This window comes from Typha angustifolia, chromosome 15, assembly GCF_048772165.1.
Source record: "Typha angustifolia cultivar Huaian chromosome 15, ASM4877216v1, whole genome shotgun sequence".
Taxonomy (NCBI): domain Eukaryota; kingdom Viridiplantae; phylum Streptophyta; class Magnoliopsida; order Poales; family Typhaceae; genus Typha; species Typha angustifolia.
In genome coordinates, this window is record NC_133253.1 from 15,290,680 (window position 1) to 15,315,938 (window position 25,259).

The 25,259-nt window shown below is 36.2% G+C and overlaps 3 protein-coding genes across 4 annotated transcripts; 1 reads left to right on the forward strand and 2 right to left on the reverse strand.

The window, feature by feature from the left end:
• Positions 1 to 515: 515 nt before the first annotated feature.
• On the reverse strand, positions 516 to 5,600 carry LOC140778617 (vacuolar cation/proton exchanger 1a-like). Of its 2 annotated transcripts, XM_073123418.1 has the most exons (11): positions 5,108 to 5,600; positions 3,040 to 3,107; positions 2,899 to 2,927; positions 2,382 to 2,578; positions 2,029 to 2,247; positions 1,810 to 1,941; positions 1,587 to 1,703; positions 1,450 to 1,503; positions 1,202 to 1,318; positions 961 to 1,051; positions 516 to 826 (listed from the first exon to the last, which is right to left on the reverse strand). In XM_073123418.1, the coding sequence occupies exons 1-11, from the start codon at positions 5,375 to 5,377 to the stop codon at positions 759 to 761; spliced, it is 1,362 nt and encodes a 453-aa protein (XP_072979519.1). In that variant the 5' UTR covers positions 5,378 to 5,600; the 3' UTR covers positions 516 to 758. The 2 variants fall into 2 exon arrangements, 1 of the variants encoding a protein (XP_072979519.1); XR_012107214.1 differs by lacking the exon at positions 516 to 826 and having other exon boundaries at positions 1,619 to 1,703.
• Positions 5,601 to 8,312: 2,712 nt separating this feature from the next.
• LOC140778178 (homogentisate 1,2-dioxygenase) lies at positions 8,313 to 12,875 on the reverse strand. Its single transcript, XM_073122762.1, has 9 exons — positions 12,507 to 12,875; positions 12,135 to 12,365; positions 11,819 to 11,898; positions 10,419 to 10,586; positions 10,127 to 10,302; positions 9,281 to 9,350; positions 9,028 to 9,182; positions 8,854 to 8,937; positions 8,313 to 8,780 (listed from the first exon to the last, which is right to left on the reverse strand). The coding sequence occupies exons 1-9, from the start codon at positions 12,728 to 12,730 to the stop codon at positions 8,544 to 8,546; spliced, it is 1,425 nt and encodes a 474-aa protein (XP_072978863.1). The 5' UTR covers positions 12,731 to 12,875; the 3' UTR covers positions 8,313 to 8,543.
• Positions 12,876 to 19,687: 6,812 nt separating this feature from the next.
• On the forward strand, positions 19,688 to 24,532 carry LOC140778661 (acyl-coenzyme A oxidase 3, peroxisomal-like). The gene is made up of 13 exons (XM_073123478.1): positions 19,688 to 20,342; positions 21,034 to 21,151; positions 21,252 to 21,359; positions 21,520 to 21,692; positions 21,786 to 21,885; positions 22,021 to 22,095; positions 22,201 to 22,331; positions 22,888 to 23,023; positions 23,106 to 23,225; positions 23,311 to 23,457; positions 23,535 to 23,639; positions 23,732 to 23,833; positions 23,993 to 24,532. The coding sequence occupies exons 1-13, from the start codon at positions 19,864 to 19,866 to the stop codon at positions 24,242 to 24,244; spliced, it is 2,046 nt and encodes a 681-aa protein (XP_072979579.1). The 5' UTR covers positions 19,688 to 19,863; the 3' UTR covers positions 24,245 to 24,532.
• Positions 24,533 to 25,259: the final 727 nt, after the last annotated feature.

Below are 25,259 nucleotides of genomic sequence, written 5' to 3' on the forward strand. Positions count from 1 at the left end.
AGCTGGAATCGCAGGTGGAGTATGCGAGTTTGAGAGGTGGACGAGTACATACACTCAAGCAACACCTACATGTCTTTTGCAGATTGGAGACGCATGACTTGTCCAAGAACGGACTTGGATAGTATGGCGAGAATCGAACTCATGACGACCATGTCGATGCGTCACCATGCAGTATACGTTGGGTTGAGTTGGTTGCCAGAGTTATCTGGTAGGTTTTTGGTTGGGCATGGTGTGGATCCATCAACATGCCCATATACGTCCTGGCTTATGAGCACAGGAAGAAATTGTGCCTTCCAAATTAGATAATTCTACCGATCTAGCTCAACTGATATGCAGTGAGAGATATTGGAGATGGAGAATGTTGCATTGGAGATAGTGGAGGTGGAAGAGATGGTAGAATCAATAGAGTTGGCCATGAAAAAAAATTGCGAGAGTTACTCATCTATTGCTCTGATACCATGTAAGAATTCAAATAAGGATTAGCAAAGGCAATTATAACCTTTGCTATGCTTCTGTATTTATAATGATGTTACAATATATGGAAAGAATAGGGAGGTTACAAATCAGTTTTTGAATATCCTCTATTCACGTTATACAAGGCATGATATCAGGAATATTTGACATAATTATTTACCATAAGAGAATGTTTATAGTAACAATAGGGGCAGTTTATAGTAACAGTGGCATGACTCTCAATCAGGTTGACCTAACTGGCGTGATGATGCTGGCATTATGTTCATAAATCCAAGCTTCCATTGCTAAGCCCTCATGATCATCTTGGGTGTTAGTGTCTTCTTAGTATCCAAATCACAGAACCCTCCTTGATCTGCCATTTCAATCGTAGGTCAAAAATGAGTGTGCTTTTAGGGAAGCTGAGGATGAATGACATATATATAAAGCATCATATTATATATGCTAGTTTGAAGTTAATTAATTATATATTATGTAACCAATACTTGCCTAGAGAAGATCTTAGGATGAAAAAGCAAGAACCAATCACAATGTAACAAAGTAGGAGAACCGATCCCTTCATATAGTGCCAAGTGCCATCCTGCAAAGAAAAGCAGCACTTAATTTGTAAGATTAGAGAATACTAGTTCAGCTAAATCCTCTCACCAGCAGTCTCAAGAATCACTTGAGAATCATGGAATTTTCTATGAAAGCAACATTTTAATAGGAGTGATTGATGTTTATGTTTTACCTGAAGAGAGAAGGCAGTGATGACAATTGCTAAAAAGTATGATACAGTCTCCAACAGTTTGAAGTCAAGATCCATGTCGATTCCCATCATCCATGCCACAATTACACTTAGTGGAATCTATTCATATTATGCAAGATATCAATCAATAGTTTAAAAATTAAAAAAAAAAAAGATAAGCAAAGATGTATATATATAAATATATGGATAAACTTTAGAGATATTTTGGAAAGACACTGCTGAATTCTCACCACAAACATGGAGATTTGGGTTGAAGAACCCAAAGTGACACCCAGAGCAATATCCTGATACATTTATGATCAATTATTTGATATGATGAGCCATGTCAAAAGATTGGATAAAGCATCAAGAACTCAACTTAACTTACAATCTTATTTCTGAAGGCAAAGATAATTGCACCTGCATGTTCAGCTGCATTTCCAACAATAGGCAGCAAGATTACACTGATGAAGCTAACAGATATACCCCATGACTCTGATGTAGCCTAATAATATTAGGAGAAACTTATTGTTGTAGAAATATAAGGTACAAAAAAAAGAGAAACATGTCCATATGAACACGAGTTAATTTGTTAAGGTTTTTCTAGTTACCTCAATAGTACCAACAACATAATCTGATAGAATTGCAATCACAGCAGTCATGGCTACTAACCAAGCAAATGCACTTGCAAACCCAATCTCTGGAGTATCCGGAACACTGTCATCATCTTCATCAGATTCATTCTGTCCATGGAAACATAAGTCAGTAACAAAGAGTGGGCAAGTTTTGAACTACAGACTACTTGGGGGGGGCTTGACAAGATTCTGAACCTCTTGGATTTCCGAGAGTTGGCGATGGGTCTTGAGCTGGAAGAGGAGGCACCCACCATACGCCAGGAGCATCACAACACTGCAAGCTCTCGATAACCCCACTGCAGTGACATCTGAAGACTCGTGCTCTCCAGATCTCGCAGCAAATTTATAAGTGAACACCAAAATGTGACAAGCAGCACTCAGCAGCAGCAGGCTTAAATTCACGTCCGCTTGTCTCTGCAGTAGTAGAAACCAAGATTGTTATTTCGATTAGCTACTAATTTAGTCCTTTATGAGACTTCTCTTTTTCTCCTAGTAATGTATATCTAGTCATTTGCAAAAGAAAGTAATAGTTGCATGGGTAAACTTACACGGTCGAAGAGGCGTTCCTTGGTGTAGTTGGCGATTCCACCACACAAGAGAGAAGAGCCCAGGACGAGGAGAAGGTTGGAAAGGATGGAGCCGAGGAGAGACCATTTGAGGACTTGTAGCTTGGATCTTTGGAGAGCTAACAGTGCGATTATTAGCTCAGGTGCGTTCCCACAGGTGGCATTCAGCAGACCACCAACTGCACAGCATGAGATTCATTAAAAGATATGCATTAACATAACATTTAATTCATACTCGTTCAAATTTTGAATGTAATCAGAGTTGTCTCGAATGTGCACGACTAATACTAATACGTTGGTATATATTTAACAAACACATAATCAACCCACATGAAACCGCTCTCAAGACTCTATAGCAAATGACACAATAATCTAAAAACATAAAGACTATTTATACAAATTTTCTTTTACAATCATAGCGATTAGTAGATGCAATACATAAAGACTAATAAAATCATGGCGAGTGATTTATGTATTTGTTTTGAGATGCTTGGCTTACCGGTTGGGCCAGCGTGATAAGCGATTTGCCTGTGACATCAATGAAGCATATGAAGAGATTAGTAGATGCAATACAAGAAATTAATTTTTGAAAGAATGATTAAATCGTGGAAAGGTTTAATTTAGATGTATATTTACTTACTCACTAAGAAAACTCACACGTTCAGCAAGAGGAGCTAAGCCTACCAAACTTGAGGCAAATACCCAAGCCTGTTCACTCCAATTAGAGAATAAAAAAAAATAAGTTTAGAAACGAAATAAGATGAATTTTCCTAGTTAATAAAAATAAATCTTTGAAATACATTAGAAAAATTATGAACTACAGCCTATATCTCTGATTGTTGTGCACTTTACGTAACTTAGAAGTTAGGAATTCATCTTCTAGTAAGTATTTATCACATCTATTTCTAATTAAGTTTATGTAATACGAGATCATAGATAGCATGATTTGACAACATATCTTATAGCAAATGTATATAAGGATCTTTTCCTTGTTTGATCCATAAAAATAATACGTAATACGTTGCAGAAAAATAAAGTTATATTATATTAAATGTTTATCCGGTCTAATCCGGACTTAAATCTAGGTAAATTTAGCTAGCAAATCTGTTAAACAAATTACATAATGCATCATAGAAAAGAGAAGAGAAAGTCAACTTCTATGAATGTTTATCAGATCTATTTCGCACTCAAATTAATTAGGATAATATATGAATCTAGCCCGTATGATCTATAAAAATAATTGACGTAATACATTGAAAAAATAGTTAATAATCTTTTAGTAGGGGAACCCATATCTTTCAGACCAGAGAAAACCACAGCATTAAATGTACAGTAGAAACTTCTCTCCTCTATCACAGCGAAATGATATTTAGAAAGAAAACAATAGAAGTGGAAATGATATCTCAATCTTATGTTTTATTTTTATTATTTCCACGAATTACCCGTAATAATATTCTCTAATGCAACACGACACCCACATTAATAAGTAGTCTGAGGTAGGTATCCACAAGTAAGGACTATTCCAATTAAGGACACATGATATATTGGATTAGTTATGTGCATAATAAAAGCCTAACTAGGTAGTGAAAGGGTCTCATAGTTAATAATTCTCTAAGATAGATAGATTTATGAATTACAGAATGATTCAGGATACATAGAGAATTGAGTTAAATATTTGCTCTTTTAGGCTTGTAATTGGAGATCTAGGATTCGATTGTGGATCTCACACCACAAGAAAATATTCTATTATAATTCGTCCAGGATTGGTAGGACCACCTTTCAACATGTAATGTCTCAAAGGTAGGTACGTACTTAGTGAGCCTTCAATTTAATTAATAGTTAGATCTAGTTTGTGAGGAGAAATTCATAGATTAATTACACAGACTCTCTAAACTATGGCCTATTTCATGATACCCCTTGTTTATTTTTATTCTTTTTTATGACAATTTGACTCCCTCGAGATCCCAACTATCTAATATCTCTCTCTTTTTTTAAAGAAAAAGTCTGTAAACATAATTCATTTCACAACAACCATTGCACTAAATTCGACTGCAGATTATTTCATTCCTTACAAAATGTATTATGAATAGCAAGACCGGTTAAATAATTAGTATGGTTATTTTCTCTGCTCGAATAAAGTACTTTAATATTGATCAGATTGTTAATTTATTCTTTAACTTTTTTTTTTCTTTTATAGTAAGTGTATAACAGTCCTCATCAAAATGTTTAAAATTGATCACATGAGAGCTATATAAAATATTTTAAAGAAAAATTTAGATAAAATGGAAAAAAAATTCTTTGTGAAAATCGTCAATAGTTTAAATATTCAAATATAATTATAGGGTGTTTTTGATGGATAAGAAGTAGAGAGAACAATGTAGTGAAACATTTTAGTTAAATCATTTCTAGTAAATAGTCATGACTTATTAATATTTGATAAAAAAATTAAAAGTGTTTCATGAAAATAGATAAATAATAATGTATAATTATAGCTACTATACTTATATAAAATATAAATATACATAAGTTCAATATATTTATTATTTAGATTTTAATTAATATTATTTTAAATGCATAACTATCATAAATAAATATTTACAAATTCGATATGTAATTTAGTCAAATATAATTAAAAAAAATAACTATCGTACTTTAGCTAAACCAGAGAGGTAAAGTACAATTTTTCTAAATAAATAAATAAAACTTACCATGCCAAAATGGAAGTAACTCGCCACTAGGGCGACGAGGGCGGCCGGGAAGAGAGGGAAGAGCTTGGTGCCGAGGAAGACGACGTGGAGGTCAGCGAGGAGACCGCGGCGGAGGGGGAGAAACGATCCGGCCTTGCTGTCCATCAACTGATCGGACCTCTTCCGCAGCAGCGACGACGACGACATGCTGTGCGCCGTCCGGCGATACTGGGGGTGTTGAGGAGGCACCAGCTCCTTCCCTCTCTCTTTGCACCTCTCCATGCATGCCATCCTGTACGCACTACAGCACACTATCAGGATGATGGAGAACTCCTCAGCACTCCCTTCTTCTTAATCTATCTGCTACACTGTGATGATGGGAGAAAGGGATAGGTGTAATACTTCTAAACACAATCATTTCCGCATTATCTCAACTGTGTCGTTTGGTGGGTTTTGTTGGCAATCTGTAAGGTTTTCTTGCTCGGATATTAATCTTTGGGCTGCATGAATGAGAGATTTACTTTAAACCGAGCTGGGAGAGGTGAAGCTCAAGCTGAGTGATAAATGCAAAGAGGTTATGACACATTTAAGTGCTCTCTTTTATTGGATGCTTTTCTAAGGTGCCGCACTAACAGATGCAGCATCTAACTTAAAAGAACACTGTTTGATTTAATGCACTAAACCTAAAATACATCATTTAGAACAACCTAATTAGAGTTCGATATGACATTTTAACTAACATTCTATGTAATCAAATTGGATGTCAAAAGACTGCATATGTACTAGTTTTTTACTTGCATCCTCTAATCCGAAGATCTAGCCATTTCTATTCCCAACCCTGATGCATATCTTTCTCCTCTTGCTTGGATCTCTAACCTTAACCCATTTCCCATCTCTCTTCTAGTGTTCTCTTCTCTCCTCCGCTATAATTGCTCTACATCGAGCTAATCAAGCTTGTATCGAATAAAACTTGATTGAAATAAGGCTTGATTCAATGATGAAGGTATAAGAACTAATTTAGTAATATTATGATCATTTTGATACTAATCTAACAGTTAATGTTAGTCATATGTATTATATAGTATATTATTATTTTTAATATAATCGAGATGATTTGATCGAGCTGGCTCCAGCTCATAATCAAGCTGAACTTGAAATTAATTCTGAGCATGTTATGCACTTCACACTTAAATCGGCTCACTTTGAAGCCAAGCTTGATAGATCTTTAGTTACGGCTCGATTATTTTAACAGCCCACTGTTCATTGGCACTATTTATTGTCTTTCACTTCAATATATTTTATTAAACATCTTATAACTTATGTTATGGCTTATATCTAGGCATATTTTATGAATAAAATTCTGTTTAAAGTAATAATTTGCTACTTATATAAGTACAAATAAAACATTACAATTATATGTTTAACAAATACGGCTTTATAAAATACAATTAACTAAACAATCTCTTTATATCTCTATATACAACATCTAGAGAAAATATGTCTCCTTTAAAAAAAATTTATTTTTAAATATAAAAAACCAAATAACCCCTTATAAAGATTCTATTAGGAATGACTATAAACTTGTCACAATATGTTGCACTCAATTGCTACATCCAGCTTTGAATCTTAAGTCGACGCTCCTTGAAACTTGCTTGGTCTCATTTATCTAGTAAGAAAATTAGGTATGGCCTGATCAATTCGGGTCGGTTCAATTATATTGTCACATGTACATTAATGTAGCGGTGGCAAAACTTGATTAATCGGGTTTGGGTTTAGATTAATCGGGTTCGGGTCATAAACGGGTCAACCCGTCTAACCCGATTATTAATTGGGTCATGTTCGGGTTTATGCCTCTGACCCGTTTAACCCGTTTAAGTAAACGGGTCAGGCGGGTCGGGTGGGTCGGGTGACCCGTTTAACCCGTTTAATTTTAATATTGTATGAATTATTAGGATTGTATTTGTGTAATACACCATTTATATATAATAAATCAGTAAATATTAAATTTTATATATAATTGTATTAAACGGGTTAGACGGGTTGTGTTAACGTGTCGAGTTAACACGACCTGTTTAAGTATACAGGTTAGACGGGTCGTGTTAGCGTGTCGTGTTAACTTGACCCGTTTATTAAACAGGTTAGACGGGTCGTGTCGTGTTACCCGTTTATCAATCGGATCGTGTTCGTGTTTACTAAATGCAACCCGTTTATTAATCGGGTCGTGTTCGTGTCAAGGTAATGTTGACCCGACCCGAATCTGATCCGACCCGAACCCGCTTAACCCGACCCGATTGTCACCCCTACATTAATGCATTGATTGTGCACATTCAATAGCCATAATTCTATCCAAAATAAAATATATAAAGACTAGTATTGTCGAGTGGATTTGACTCGCCAAAAATGCTAACCATTCGGGTCGGTTCAAGTATATTGTCACATGTACATTAATGCATTGATTGTGCACATTCAATAGCCATAATTTTATCCAAAATAAAATATATAAAAAACTAGTATTGTCGAGTGGATTTGACTTGCCAAAAATGCTAACCATTTGGTAGCGAGCTTCACGAATTCATTAGAGGTTTGTTCTACCCATGTGCAATCCGATCAAGCATGTACAATTATTTAGGAAATTTATCAAAATTATCATACATTTTACCTTGATAGAAATTAGTATTATTATATCAAAACTATCATACCCATTAAATTAAGATTGCAAGTATTTATTATATATATATATATATGAACTATATTAAGACCTACTCACAAAAGATGGCCCTTCCTTTCAAATGGAGGTGCTTCATAGATTATCACCTTTTGTATTCGAGGTAAGGGGGTCTCAAACACATCAACCATAGCTTTCTGATTCTCATCTTGATATCCTTTATCTTTTGACCTCTCACAGTGATGTAAACGAAGTACATAAAAGCCTCTAAGTATGTCACTCCCTTTCAGAGACGAACCATAGCTTCAAGTGGACTGTTGCAAAAGAATAAAAATGCTACATTACAAAGAAAGAATTTTAGTAGCACCTTCTAACAAAAGATAATAACGTGACTAATTTTAAAGGGCTTTTCCAATTTAATTACATTTAATCTTTTAATTTATTATAATGGACTCTAATATACAATATATAAATTGTGTATATTTATTATAACAAAATATGCACTCGCATTTATATGCTAACTTGAAAAATCAAATGCAATAAAATAGCAAAAGATCTCTAATTCTAACTGGCAGCATATTAGCCCTTGGTTTATCATTAGAAGCAAGAATAAATTAGTTACAGATGGGGAACCTCTCCCTTGTTAGTAGAACAATACCGTGCAATTGTATGGACAACCGGCCAATGCTTTACACATTATATTATCATTATCATTATTAGAATATAGATAGTTCATGATGTACAAATCATTTGCATCTCAGTCTACACCTTGTTGAAACCACTGCTTCCAGATCATTGTGCATCAACGCCGTTGACTTTTTCATCGTCAATGTTCTTGCTCATTGTTTGTCCATCATTATATGAGAAGTGTGATCTTAGCCCAATCCAACATTTGTAGTAGTTAGAATCGAGAAATGGAGAATCGAGAGCCCATCTGCAGACTCGGGGAATGAGAGAAGACTCAAACATGAAGGCTAGGGTTCCACTAATTTTAAACGGATCAATGACCGTGCCACAAGCAGTAGTTCCCTGTCATGCAAACAACTGATCAATAGGAAGACCTAGTTGAAGAACAGATAAGGCATCTAAGAGCAGATATAACCTCATATGTCCTAGTGTCAGGTCCATGTGGTGTCATGCAGCTGTGAAGACTAGCACCTCCAGGGAGAAAACCTTCAGCTTTAGCCTACAAGAATCTTGTATGAAGTATACAGAACATCCAACAATTAAAAGAGTACTTCTCATATACCGCTTTGAAGAGATCAACGAATAGTACCTCATACACCCCATAGATTAAGCCCATGAATTCACTCATGCAGTTGCGATGATAGTATGGAGGGCGAAAGGTATTCTCAGCAACCAACCAACGAGGTGGAAAGATTACAAAATCAAGCAATGCTACGCCAGCTTTATCAGATGATGCTGTCAGTACTGTAATTGAGTAAAAAGAAGGTATTAATCATGGAGCATATAACCAGGACAATGGCAAATTCAGAATATCTAAATAGTTTAGCCTGAAGTTCAGCCACCTGTATTTATCGAAGGGTCGCCATGATCGAACAAGACAGTATTGAATGGGCAAAACTTGCTCAGATCATACTGAAAAGAAGTAACTCCAAGAGTTAATTGATGAAATAGACATGGATTGGAACATTTTTTTTAACAGAGGCATTCTGCTTAAAGGTGGCCTTTAAAAATATTGAATCAAAGTTCATGCTGAAAAAAGTATTAAGACTTGCCTTCATGAGGCTCTACTTGAGGCTTATTCCTGTGTTCTTACTTGCTTCCTGGTTTTTACTCTCTCATCCGTTCTCGGAATCAGGGAAAATTGTCAAAATTATCCTCTCCCCTGGCATCTTTGTCATTTAATTTTCTCACTCTCTAATAGTGACAACCCTGTCGGTTAATCTTTTATCACCTTAGACTGATGGTGCAGTTTCTACACTTAATTTAACAGCAGAAGTTATAAACATAATATTTAAGTGTTTATCATTAATGTATCATTCAAGATCATGCATCACAAACCCTTTCCATTAGTCGAGTTCACTAGAGTAAGTATGTGATTATTACTCCTTTTATTATAGACACACCTGCATAAACATTTGATATATATATACCCATCTAAAGTAATATTTGTTACTTCCACTATCATACGGGACTTTCGTAGTCCAAATACAGTGCCAAAGAAGCTACTCAACAGATGTAACCTAGTTCTTCCTGAATTTAGTAAATCTACCTTAATAAATGTGACTTCAGTGAAAAGACACCAAATGGGAGATCAACTAGAATGAAGAACATGTTCACTGTTTCTAGTTCTCAAAGAAGGCAGAGATAGTCAAGCAGCACATAGCATAAATAGAAGCATTTGTATGTACCTTATATGGTACATAATTCCCATGCCAAGCAACTACATTAAATGGAGAAAAATCTTGCACTGCCGTAAACAGCTCACCACCAAACTTCTGCACTATTGTGTACCCTGGATGTGACATTTGTTCAAACCAGGCACTGGGAACAAGGAAATCCCTTGCAGCAGCCAGACCATTAGCACCTAAACAACATATAAGCATCTAATCTTATATTAAAATGTGGTAGGCTACAGCAAAGAAAAAGCATATACGAGCATGTTACTAATTGTCATACAAAGCTGAATATTGGAGCTCATACCGATTGGACCAAGATCAGGAAGCTGAAAATGGGTTCCGAAAATTTCAGCAATATAACCACGTGAAGGGCCATCAGGCAAGTCGACAGAAAAACGAAATCCTTGAGGAATAACAACTATTTCTCCAGGTGAAACTTGCAATTTTCCACATTCAGTAGTGATCAACAGCCCTGAGCTTGATAAGAAAATAGACAATGTGGGAAGTTATGAAGATTCTGAATTTTTTTCAGGAGATTAATACTATAAAGATATCCTAATAAATCGCCTGATAGAATCGGAAAACAACTATTACTTGGCAGTTAAGAAGATATTTTTGCAGTTCCTCCTGAGTATCAAGAACAATAAATGTCTGTCATAACCAGGAGACAGATCCTATCACAACAACACTTCTCTTGCAACCCTCCATCTATATTTTGATTTAGAGAAACCAGAATACAGTAATTATATTGTTGTCATAAGCTTGCTGACGTTATGGGGAAACATATCTGCTCTGTTTTCAAATATCAATAATGTATCACATATTCAAAAGAATGTGTAGCAGAAATTTCAAGTGTCTCACTGGCATCTACTTGATTACCAAAAACTGAAAATAAAAAAACACTGCCAACAGATGATAAAAATTCAAAAAAATAAAAGAGGAAGAAAGAAAGAAAGAAAGAAAGTTTATTTGTGAGGCTAGTACAAACTTGTAATATAGTTTCATAATCACAGACAGCTATCTAGGGTGAAAACATTATGATTGGCTAGGATTGATCAAAGTCAATATTTTCAGTCCATGATACTAAAGCCATAAAACATAACACACCTTCAAAGAGAGGCAGAAAAGGGAATAAGCATTGCTCCAAAAGACACTTGGCAAGTACATGGAAGACAATAGATTTCATGGCACCCGACAGATGGTGGGCCATGAACCCAAAGTGGGTCTTAAGCAAATTTTCTATTTTAATTCTTCTAAATGTATATTTTACATAAAGAGAAGGGTCAAGATAATCTTGTAATTTAAAACTGTTTCATAGCCTCACATGAAAAGCCAACAATTCAATTATGACTACAATTGTTGTTTCTCCAAACAAGGGACATCTTTTTCTAGAAGAAATGCTCTGGGCAGATAAGATTTCTAAGCAAATCCATATCAAGATGCATGTGCTAGTGGCAGCGTCAGCAAATTCTAATCATATTTCATAATAAGGTCATGAAGTGCCTTGCTACTTTTAATGATAAAAGAAATTGTAATTTTCATAGACTTCTCAGTTCTCTGACTGCAGTGACAATTAATATTTTTTTCTGCTTCCCTCTTAAAACTGATTATTGCCAACATCCAAGCAACAATGCCCTTGTGAATATGTCGATTTCTAGTCCGACAAATATTGGTGAGGACTTCACTAGATGTCAGACCACTTACTTCCTTGTTGGGGAACTATTAGGAAATCACCATCAGCATTGCAGAAGGCACAACCATTCATCGACTTGTTAGCAGCATACCTACATGTTCACAGAGTCATCTTACATAAGAGTAGATAAAGAGAAATCAACAGGTACTATATGATGCACATGCTTGAAGTAATTTTTGTGGAACCAGCTGACAGAAGTACTACAACTTAGCAACTCGAATATAAACTACTACATAATGAATTACAAAGAAAGCCGTCACTTTTAGCATCAAAGAAACAGCTATGATTTCAAGAACATAGCAAGGAGTATAAATTTAACATACTTACATGTGGATCGCGTATCCATGGCGAAGAAAAGAACTCCCTGCTCCACAAACCGTATACAACCCATCGACAAAATCCACGGGCGAATCAGGAATATCTACAGGCTTCCACCTCAGCTGGGTCGGTGTGGCTGAGCTTGTGGACTGGTTGAACTCACTAACTAGTCTGCTATTACCGGGAACACGAGGGTGGAACGGCTCATGCGTAACAGACGGCTTTATACGATACAACCAACTACAAAACAAATGAACAAGATTTCAAGAAACTAATCGAGGACTTATTCATAATTCCAATATTTTACTTCAATCTTAATCTTTTAAGAAGAAAAAATAAATAAAGGATCACTAAAGTTGAGCTGTGAAAAAATCGGGTGACCTGCACTGGTTGAGCTTGCGAGGGACGGTGAAAGCGGTGCCGGAGATTTGCTCGGCGTAGAGGCCAAAAGGGCAGAGGAGGGGGCTGTTCTGCCGCCGTGGCAGCGCGCCAGGGATCGCCTCGGAGGAGAAGTGGTTGCCGAATCCGGATTGGTACTCGAGGTCTCCACGTTCCGCCGATCTCTCGTGCTCCGATGGCTGATCCGGCGCCGATTTCTTCTCCATATGGGAGGAGTTTCGAAGGAGAGAGGAAGGGACGCGTACGGTACCCCAGGAAGAGGAGACGATCTGGGAGGTTCGTCGAGTGTTGCTTCTAAATATTGGCTAAATTTGGTGGCATTTTGTAAAAGTTACCGCATGGATTCGAACTTAGAAGTATCAATATCAATTTTTGGCGGATGACAAAAGTTACGTGCAGTAGCACGCTGTCGCAGCTGTTTTAGGATAGCCTATCTGACTGAGAATCCTTATCTGACTGAGAATCCTTATCCGACTGAAGCTTGACCAAGTCATGATCACCTTCTTTTTTTATACAAATTACTTATTTTTGACCTAACTTAAACAGGTGATTTTTAGGGCAATTTATTTGTATGAAAAACACATAGCTTTTATTTTCTCACTTAAGCGGAGGGGGAGAAGTGGTTGTTGGAACCCTGATTAGTACTGCAAATGAAAATACTAGAAAAAAGAATGATACGATCTCCCTTAGATTAAAGTTTGATTGATCTCCTTTTTAAATCTGGACAGGATCTTGTATGAAACTTTAGAAAAATATTTCTAAAAATATAGCCATCGGATCAACGTGAAATTTTGATAGGTCATAGCTTTGGAAAAGAGCTTTCCAACAAATCAAATTTCAAGTGAACTAGACAGCAGAATCTGGAGATATCTTCGGATAAGTGGGCGGACATCGGGGAGTCAATCATTTGAATCCGTGGATGGGGGCACGAGACCTTAGGTGGATTATGGAGATGGTAGGCCGGCGGTAATGGGGTGTCACCGGTAAGGAAGGTAGTGGTGGAAGGACTATGGATGGTGGAAAGGGTTCGGGCGAAGATAGAGAGTTCTAAAAAAGAGAGAGGAGTGGGCGGTCGAGGGAGGTTAGAGACGGTGAAGCTATGGGATGAGGGAACGAGAGAGAAGGAGAAGAAAAAGATTATGGAAAAAACTCAATTCTTTGATAATCCCCTATTTGGTTGCCATCCACACCATAAAAGGCTAACCAAATAATTCAAAAATGATAATTATTAACCCTAAAAAATAGTGGATTTTTGTCGACCGCGTTTGAACGCACCAAATGCGTTATCTGTATTTATGAACACCTGTAGAAGTTCACAACCGCGTTCGAGCGCTACGTTCAAATGCACAATTTACATTCTGTATTTGTGAATGCTCGTAGGCATTTGCAAGCACGTTCAAACGCATCCACTTGTGTTCCAACGCAATCTACAAAAATCTTATTTTTCTTTGAATAAAACACTAAAACAATAAGAAAAGACACACATAAAGTGTATCCTTGCTCGAGACGACATCAGTGAAGTCCAAATCGTATCAAAGAATGAAGGGTTAATTACACGGACACCCCCTGAACTATACTCGGTTTTCACGAAGACCCCCTAAACTTTTTTAGGTTACAATGTCACTTCTAAACTTTGGATCAAAGTGAAACGAGTATCGTCCATGATGGAAAAAATGTAATGACCAACAATACCCCTAATGAGTTAACCAGGTCATCTATTTAACTAGCATAAAGAAATTAATTTATGAAATTACCTATATACCCTCAACGAATTTATAGTCTTTTAAGGCCCCACTTTCCCCTTTTCATGTACTTGCCTTTCTTTCCTGTTTCACGAAATTGACAAGAAATCTAACCCAGTCTAACCGAGCAAACCCTAGTAGACGATTTTGGCTAGCAAACTCACTCTCTGGTGTAGCGATCTTCCCACATTGTGATCGTAAAGGAATCCTCTAATTATTAACAAGTAATTTCATTCTTGTAAGAGCCATAGAAGTTTTGGCTGTTAAGGTAAGAAAAAGCAAAATGGTCTCATGATATTGTTGATCTCCGAGATATATTTTGTGTCGTATATGTATGGTAGTACAAAGAAGATTAATTTGGGCACTGTGTATATCATCGATTTATGAGGATTATGATTTATATAAAGAAGATTAATTTTGGCATGCATTTGTTATCTCTCAAAATGATTCTAGAAAGTTTTGTTTATTTGAGTAATAGCAACGAGATTTCTCGATATCATGCTAAGAATAGCTAGGATTTCTAGAATAATATGTCATTTGTTTTATTAGAGATAAAAAGAATATAAAAATTCATGTGGCTTAATCTAAAGTAGCTACTTTCAAGTGAAAAGTAACGACTAGAATGCGAGAGCCAAAGAGTCGAAAAGATGATTCCTCACTTCTTTCTCTCATTCAAAACTATGCATGAGACTTTCATCTCGGATGACTCCTAATTGATAAAAGAAAGAATTACTCATTTTCTTTCTTTTCTAATTACCTTCCTTGCGTATGTATAAGACAAATTTATTCGATTACTAAAAAGGATTACTAATATCTAATCCATATCTTTCCAAGCTTTTAGATCAATGATCTAGAGATGGTTTATAACAGTTTTGTTACAAAATTTATAATCATTGAACACATATCTTTTTTTCCCAATTTTACAGTTTTATTACACAATTCATAATTTATTATTGTGCATGTCTTCTCAAGAAAAAAATGATATAATTATACGATTTACTAAAAAAGTCAAATTATATTAAATGCTTAGTATAATTCTATCTCTTTACTACAGGCAAAGTCAGAAAAAAATAAAATAAAAAAGCTTAACATGTAACTAAAACCTAAAGTAGACATTGGTGATAAAATCAAAAACTGTGTTTTTTCTATGCAAAAGGTCCAATTTAAATATCAAATAAAAATTATAGATATTTATCCTTTCTAATAATTGGATAAATAAGAGAAAAATATTAGATTTGGATATGATAAATACAAATCAAATCTTTTTATTCTTTTCTCACATGTATTCTTATATTTCTCATGTAAAGTGCTAATAAAATCAGCATTTTATATGAAACATTTGTCTTCAAATACATGTGTCCCTCAAATGGAATACATGTGTCCCTCAAATGGGATAGAACCCATGTAATTTTCACGTGACCGGGTAATTACTTTTTTTATATAATATATATAAAATAAAAATTCAAAATTTTCCCAAATAACTCGAGCAAGAAAAGAAACTCAAAACATAAAATACCATAAGCCACAATAAGTCTTAAAATATATATACATACACCCTATCTAATATTAATACCCGCGCATGGGCTAGCTCATATAACTTGACTCATTTGGGTCGGGTCTGGTCTCCCTCTTTCTCAAACAGTTTGCTATCAACATCTAGTTTATTCTACAAGAATAGAATAAATAGCTAAATTATAAAATAATCCTTGTCAATTCCTCCACAAACTTAAGGTCATCTACTGATATGAAAGTATTCCACCTAAAGATAGTGAGCAAAAAGTGCAACAGATATATTCATAACATAATGAAGGATGTAGCATGATATAAAGATGTCAAATATGATCAGAGTAATACATCCGTATAACATGCTCATTATATCCGTAACTATAGGTCACATATTTTAGTAATAGAAAAAATATTATGCATCACCAAATCATCAAATCATTAAGTTCTTTAACTCAAGTTCATGCGGATCTACCACATAATAGCATTATAAGCTCACATTGAGCAACACCCATCGAGGAGGGAAGGCATTTAGCGGTGTATCACCTGCCCATTATCAGATGAACAATTGACTGATTTGTCTATCACCGCAAACTAAGAATCTCAGTTGTAAACCCATCACATTAGGTCAACATCATGCCTCGATACTACCCGCTCAAGCCCTTAGTCAAACATCATCGCATCGTCTGTGCGAAAATTATGAGCCGTCGCTCACAAATGCCTTCACCTAAACATCAATAGGTATTGTTAGGTCGACAACCCCTGCATCTCAATCATAATTTAATGATTATCCAATATCTAATCTCCCTATTCAATAGTGTCACGCTTGCTCAAACTAGCGCACGCAATACTTGATAGTCTCTTCTTGAACATAATGACCTACTGACCCTAGGTTGAGCAAGTAAAAGAGCATTCTCGATACAGAACTTAATTACATGGTAATATGTGTAAATAGTGCAGTGATTAACAAAACATAACATACACATCATAGTTATCATGCCCTAAAAATGAATCCAATATTCCATGCATAATAATAAAGCAGTAAATAAACATAATTATTCTCAATAATAAATAAATATATTACATGCATAATATGAATACGATAAAATCATAAAATAAACATCCTTCCAGTATTTACACTACTCCTATATTATGGAGAATTCAATTGTCTAGCACCGCTTCTCAGTTAACTAGCTCTTTAGTATAAATGGTAATTGATTGGTAGTCCAGATCATGTGGTCGACGAGACCTGACGGTGAGAAGAGAAAAGCAAAAAATATGACATGCCGAGGAAAAATAAGAGAAAAATAGAGAAAAATAGGGAGAGAAGAGAAGAATAAGAATAAGAATTTTGCACACACGTAGCATGCACTTGATTTTTTATTCTTATTTTTTATTTTTGGATGTTATATTATATTTGGGTAAAAATGAAAGAAAAAAAAATATAGTACATCTTATATGAAAAACATGGGTAATAAGTTTTGGAGATCTCCTTTTGAGTAAATAAGTTTTAAGAAAGCTTGTCAAGTACCTCAATCAATTTAGCAAGTATACGTTGACCATGGCAAGTTAGATTAGCAAAAACCAGGGAATAATCCAGCCCTTAGTTTTCTTTTCTCTACTCAAGTAGTCAAATACTCGTGCTCAAGTCAATTAAAATATATGATTTGTGAAAATGTTTCATTTTATATTACAATAAAGTAGCTACTATTAGATGGTAATAAATATATAATGTGTTTGATCCATCAACCTATATTATAACTAAATGTCAAATTGAATTCTAAGATCTCCAAAGTCGTAGGGGTAGTAATTAAAACTAAAATTATAAAGATATAATTTAATTCATGCATACTTTCTTTGGATTTAAACCTCAATATTTCTTCTAAGTCTAAATCACATCGATTCTTTTTGAGATAAATACTTGTGTTGATTGGTAAAGTGCAAGATTTTATTAATGCTATATTTATTTGTTATAATTTTATATTTTAATATTTGAGGTCGCTTTGGCTTGCACATAAATCTCAAAATATAAATTGAGATTATCTTTATGCAATGAAAATAATTTTCCGACTTACTAGCTATAAAAATTTATATTTAATAAGAAATTAAGTAACTTTATGTTTATAAATAATTTTTATATGCGGAGATATACATGCATATGGTTATGCATATATCATTAGTAGTACTCAAAATTATAATCAAATTTAATATCAGCATGAACCATGTGTATGTTATAGAAAATAGATCATGTTATATACCGTTTAGTTTTACATAAATAAATAGGATTAAATGATATATGTGACATATCATTTAATCATAAACTCAGTAAATAAATATTTCGAGAACGAAAAATTAGAGTTGTACTAAAAAGAAATTCCCAAAATCACGAATAGCGAATAGATTGAAATAAAACTTAGAAATCTATGTTTGTGATAACTCTATACAAGCCAGATGTATCGAATCTTAAAATAATAGATGATGTAGGATCGAATTCTGTATAGATGAAAAAATAAGAAACTAAACTTAGGGCACAGACACACGGACACAAGATAGATTGAGAACCCAAGAATCTATATAAGAAAATAGTGGGAACTCAAGAAATGCTGGTGTGATACATAGTATATGATGCCAAGTTGTACCTTTTTTTAATGAGAAAGTTACTGCCTCCATATCTTGGATCTCTACGTTTCGATGGAATATGTTTATCACGAGCAACTTTCTTCTTTGTATCCTGGAAAATGGAATAGAAAAATTCTAAAACAATAACCGACTCAAATTGACTAGGCTCAATGAATGTCGAATATACACTTAAGAGATACTTGGATTAATTAATATGTTATCTCGTATAACCGATGAGATTCCCTCAACTAATAGAGTTGTATGTACATAGTTTCTGGAAGAAATATCTAACCACATCTCTCATAGAGTCGAACCTATGTTAAAACTAATCCACATCAAATATTTTGTGCTCATTTGAGCTGATTGTTGTTTTTCTTTTCTAGCTTGCCTCTCATTTTAATTTGTTTAACTTTCTTTCAACTAATTAGTTTGTTGATGGTGATAAATAGTGTCCGCATTAGTGACCTTCTCTATTGCTTTCTTTGAGTGTTCTCGAAAGTTATACATGCATAGATCTATAATTATCGCTACGGAGCTATCGAACACTGACATTAATGATATTTTTATCTATGAGCTTTTTTCTAAAAAGTAAAATAAAATTATACAAGCATTTATTAATTTTTTATTATTTAAGACTCCGAAAAGATTAAATTTGGTTGAAATATAAAATGTCAATCTATCAAGCTCTAACCAACATATAAAGTCGTTCAATGTAAACTTCAAACTGTATATAACATTAAACTATTGCTCTGAATTAAATATCTAGAGCTTCAAAATGTGCTATATTCTTTTCGGCTACCAAAAGATCAAATAATTTTCTCTAAATAATTACAGATTCTTAATTGCTGAGAAGATATCTACCGAATTTACTGGTTGGTTGGTCAAGGATTTACCTTCAAATTCCAAAACTATTCACATGGGAAGTTCTCCTCCATTGGTGGAATCCAACGACCAGGTCAAACTAAACACCACATTACTGCCGTCACCGCAAAAGAAGACCTACAAACACCTTTCTAGCCATCAACAGTCTACCAAGTACCAGACTACAGTAAATTCCTGCCACCGAGGATGCAGGCGATCAAATTTGGACCTGTTCTATAAAGGCAACGCGCGCCACCCGAGACAAAACTAGAGACCGAAAGCCAGATAAAGTAACTATTCAATCCGATTGTGACCTTATCTGACGTGAATAAATTAGCCTTATCTGACGTGAATAAATAAATTAGCATGCGTAGGTAGTTGTCTAGCGGAATACTCAACGTCCGTCACCGCGCCTTATCTCCTACTATGGCTGATAAGATGACTAAATATAGCTATAGTTATCTATCCGTCCTTCTATCCCCCCATTCCCCATACCTTGTTCATTCCTATCCAATTCCCATACCCCGATAATAAATACGCGCTTTGTCCGATCGAGGACAACAACAAACCCCGCGCGAGTTAGTTTCGCTCGTTGGATTTGTATCTTAACCCTAATGGATTGTTCCTTCTCCGATCGCGTCGCCCGGCGAGCCACCGTCATCTCAGGCCACCTCCGCCATGAGCCTCCGCCGTCCACCGCCTCCCTCGATCCCGCCCCTTGCCTCCACTACGTGCCTCCGGAGATCTCGGAGAGGCCTCCGGCGTTCGACGCCGGGGAGTTGCGGTGTCTTCTCGACGGGCACCATGTGGAGGCGCGGGATTGGCTCTTCCGCTTGATGGAGGGGAGCCCCCTGTTCCGGCCGCGAGAGCGCGGGGGGAGGGTTTTTGTCTCGCCGGACTACAACCAGACGAAGGAGCAGCAGAGGGAGATGACGATGCGGCGGATCGGATACTTGACGAGTCGAGGGGTCTTCAATGGATGGCTCACGGGGAAGAGCGAGGAGGATGATATGAGGAAGTTGGCGTTCTTGGAGTGCCTCGGGATCTACGATCACTCGCTGGCGATCAAAGTTGGGGTCCACTTCTTTCTCTGGTAAAAATTGTTGGGATTCAAATTCTCCTTGCTTTTGTTATTCTGCAGTTTATTTATTATGTACAAATGGATCCCATGAAAGAAGATAATTTGGTTGTTCTTTGACATGAAGACGGTAAAAAAAATCTCTTTTTATGCATAGGATGTGCTGGTTCTCTTTACCAGCTTGTTGGGAAAAAATGGCGGCCTTACCGTATCGTGAGTCGTATTCCAACTTCTTGAATCTTTAGGTCGGATAAGAAAATCCTGGTAACTTCCTTTGACCGGGAGTTATTTGTTTCTGAACTGGTTTAGTTATTTTGATATGTGTTATATAATAAGTTCTAATTGTGTCGATCTAGACAATTTATACAAGGATATGTGAGAATTAGGAGTGACAAAGAAAAAAAAACAAGCAGCTTAGAACCTATGCCAAAGAAGTCTGACAATTTTCCTCGAAATGTATTGACACATGTTCATTTTTTTATTGAAGAATTTTTCCCTTTTCGGGCCATGTACATTTCTGAATTGGCTTTCCATAGTCTTGATTCTGTACAATTAGCTTGTTGTTGTTTGTTCCCAATTTCGGTAGAGTATGGTATGATGCTCAAAGAACGAAAGTCTTTTATGCCTTCTTTTAGACCCCATCATTTTTTCTTGATAGCAAAGAGGAGGTAGGAACTTTTTATAAGGTTTTTCTGATGAACCACAGGGGTGGTGCAATCCAGTTTTTAGGCACCAAGCGTCATCACGACAAATGGTTGAAGGACACTGAGAATTACATAGTCAAGGGTTGTTTTTCAATGACTGAATTGGGCCATGGGAGCAATGTATGTGGCAATTTTTTAGTCAAATCATTTGATTCAGTCATGGTTCTTAATATCTCTGCTTCTATTCCTTTTCTAATTTATATGCTTAATGTGCATCAAGGTGCGGGGAATTGAGACAGTTGCAGACTACGACAAAAACACTGGAGAATTTGTCATAAACACTCCTTGTGAGTCAGCTCAGAAATATTGGATAGGAGGGGCTGCTAATGTAAGAATGATGACTGATTGTTCTTCTGTGGTTATATGATTTTACTAAGCAATTTTATATTTTCATGTGGATACAAAATGTACCTGATGTTTCTTCCACTTGTGTGTTAAGTGTCAACATATCCTACTCTTGCATTGAAATGTTCATCTATTCTTGTCAGCATGCTACACACACAGTTATCTTTGCTCAACTATATATGAATGGACAAAACCAAGGAGTCCATGCTTTCATAGCTCAAATAAGAGATGCAGATGGAAATATATGCCCTAACGTGCGTATTGCTGATTGCGGTCATAAGATTGGATTGAATGGAGTTGATAATGGCCGTATATGGTGAGTCATGACATTTCTGAGATTAGGATGTCTATTATATTAAGAATTGCCATGTGTCTACTATCTATTATATAACCACATGAGTTTTGTTAGGTTTGACAACATTCGTGTACCTCGGGAAAACTTGCTAAACTCAGTTGCTGATGTATCGCAAGATGGTCAGTATATAAGCTCAATAAAGGACCCAGATCAGGTGAACACTTGAAATTTATGAAATTACTTTCTTCATATGTTTCATTTGAAATTTGCTTCACCTCTAGTGCATGGCAAATGTAATTTTGTAACTAAGAACTTGATTACGCTCTTAATGCTGGCCTTTATGTTCCAGAGGTTTGCAGCTTTTATGGCACCACTGACATTTGGTCGTGTAAACATTGCTGTTAGTTCAATTTATGTATCAAAGGTGAGTCTCAAGGATGATGCATTCTGTCTTATGCTTCAAATTCTGGGAAACAGCGTGACTCTGTCATACATTTGCTACTAACTCGTGTCATTATTCTGCTGTCAGATAGGATTAGCAATTGCAATGCGGTATGCTCTGTCAAGACGGGCTTTCTCAATCTCACCAAATAGTCCAGAAGTTTTGTTGCTAGACTATCCTAGTCATCAACGGCGTCTCTTGCCATTACTTGCAAAGACGTAATGTTTTTTTTATCAGATTAACTTTGTAGTACTTATTCCTCAATTGTTTGTCCTAATTTTATATGTGTGCTATCTTAAGGTTTGCACTGGCTTGAAATTCAGGATTTGATCGGAGTTTTAAGTTTTACTAATAGTCAACTAAAAAGGCCGTTGACTGTTTAGGCATCTCTGATTCAATTTAATCAGATCAATTGGTGGTTGTTCTAGATTTAATGAACTATATTCACCAAGCTGAATTAGATCTTACCTAATTTGGCCTACTCTGGTCCATTTTTGTATTTTTAACCTTGCCAAATTGATATTTGGATGTCTTTTGAAATCCTAGCTAGTAATATTGTTTTGAATTGAAGAGAATAGTTGAAACTTGAGGTCTTATGCAAGTTATGGCCTCTGCTTGTTAGACAAGTTAGAATTTTTTTTACATATATACAATTATAGTTGCAATTCAGTTTTCAGGGAACACGGTAGTACAGATGATGATAAGTGAATTTGAACATTCCTTTAGCAGGAGATGTTTACAAGTCTATTGACATAACCCTTCTTTTACCTGCAGATGTGCCATGAGTTGCGCCAGCAATTATCTGAAGCAGATATACCTGAAGAGGACTCCAGAGGCAAACAAAGCTGTACATATATATTCTAGTGCTCTGAAAGCTACACTTACCTGGCAAAACATGACTACTCTTCAGGTGGTACTACAGTTATTACATATACCTTCTTATTTCATTCAGTGAAAGAATTCTTAATTAAAGATGCTTTTACTTGTATCAGGAATGTCGTGAAGCCTGTGGTGGCCAAGGCTTGAAGACAGAGAACCGTATAGGAGTTTTAAAAGGTGAATTTGATGTGCAGTCCACCTTTGAGGGCGACAATAATGTTTTAATGCAGCAGGTATTTGTTTCTACAGGTTGAGTTGGATGTTTTGTTTTCCTTTTAATTAAAAGCATGGAAAGTTAATTCAGTCTTGTTGAGACAGGTTAGCAAAGCCCTCCTAGCAGAATATGTGGCAGTTCAGAAGAGGAAGAAACCATTTAAAGGACTGGGGTTGGAGCACATGAATACACCTTGTCCTGTTATTCCTGAGAAGCTAACAAGTTCTACATTGAGGAGTTCCACTTTCCAGGTACCTAATACTGCCTCTTATAATTAGCTTCATAAGAGGACCTCACCAGTGATCTAACTCCTTTATTTGTCTTTAAGACCAACATATTCTGCTTGCGAGAGAGGGACTTGCTTAAGCGCTTTGCTGATGAAGTTTCTCAGTATCAGTCTCGGGGAGAAAGCAAGGAGAATGCAATCATGCTTGTAAGATTTTTATTGCTCGATCAAGTCATCTGTTATAACTGTCTTAACCAATTTTTTGTTGAAGCATTTTGCCTCTGTTATCCGTGCATCAGAGTTATCAGCTTGCTGAAGAATTAGCTAGAGCATTTACTGAGCGCACGATATTGCAAATAGTCTTGGAGGCTGAGATGACTTTACCAGCTGGTCCCTTGAAGGTAAATCTATTTTTAACTTGCTTACTTTACTGACATTATCTAAGCATGTATCATTTCTCAATTAGCAAGCGTTCTGCCCCATAACTATTAAAAGAACTGCTATTATGGTGCAATTCTAAGCATGTATACATCATTATACCAAGGGCTTATTTCTTGTAGGATGTGTTGGGGTTACTAAGGTCCATGTATGCCTTAATCTGCATAGAAGAGGTTGCATCTTTTCTTCGATATGGATACCTATCAGTGGGCAATGCCGCTGCCGTACGGAAAGAAGTCATGACGCTGTGCAGTGATATAAGGCCCCATGCGTTTGCTATTGTGAATTCTTTTGGAATTCCAGATGCTTTCCTGAGTCCAATTGCGTTCGACTGGATTGAAGCAAATTCATGGTCTTCTCTAAGTAATGAATAGAGAACGATTCTCTGCACTGCTTTTAACCAAAGATGAGATTCAAGCCAACATCTCAAACTTCATCAAATACTGTCAACAAGTTGATCATTCAACTCCACTTTCGACTGCTGCTTTCATTAATATGTAGAATAATTCGCCGACTCTCCACAGCCAGCATGGTTAGGAATCTGACGGAGAGTGAAGGAGAAGGCTGTTCTTTTACTCGTTATCATCTGTATCCTGCAAGAATCCCAAGGCTGGAAATGTGTAATAACTCAATTTTAGAATAAAAGTCCTTGATTCATGGCACATGGATTAAGCAAGTTGTCTTATAATTTATTATTCGATCACCTCCTTACCCCCTCCTAGAGGGATTTCTCATCATTGGCGGGAAGTGGAGGAGTTTTCCCATATAGTTTTCTTCTCCACCCATGTCTCTCCTCTCGGTTTCCCCTAGCTGCCTCTCTTCTCTGATGCCCTCCTAACTTCGCCCCTTCTATGTGACAATTGTTCTCGATCTGACTCTAACCTCCGTTGCCACCTTTTCGCTTTGTTGTTTCTTGTTGCTCCGCCACCACCTTACACCACCCCCTCTCCCGCACGGTCACTTACCACACCCCTGCCCACGAACTACTCTACTAGTCCCTCAGGTTGCTGTGTCTCCCCTCCTCCTGGTTAGCCACCATTGTCTCTCCATGATTGTCATGCTCAGTTTTTGTCTGAGTGTTTTTCAGCTACCATTGTTGTGTTGCTTGTGCTTTAATTCAATGCATCTCCTTTTGCTTCTTGATGCCCAGATCTAAGCATCGTGCCCTTTGTGGCTTTTGTTTGGTTTCTTTGTTTAACCGTGCCGTAGAGTTATGCGTCATAGATTTCTTTTCCCCATCTATTAAGTGTAGATTGATCTTCGATTTTTCTACCTTTAGATATTCTCAAAGACATGTCTTAGACCGCCGGTTTGGCGAAAGCTACAAGTTAACTTGACACTCTCTACTCCTATAAATATATCAGGGCTATGCTTTATTTTTTATATTTT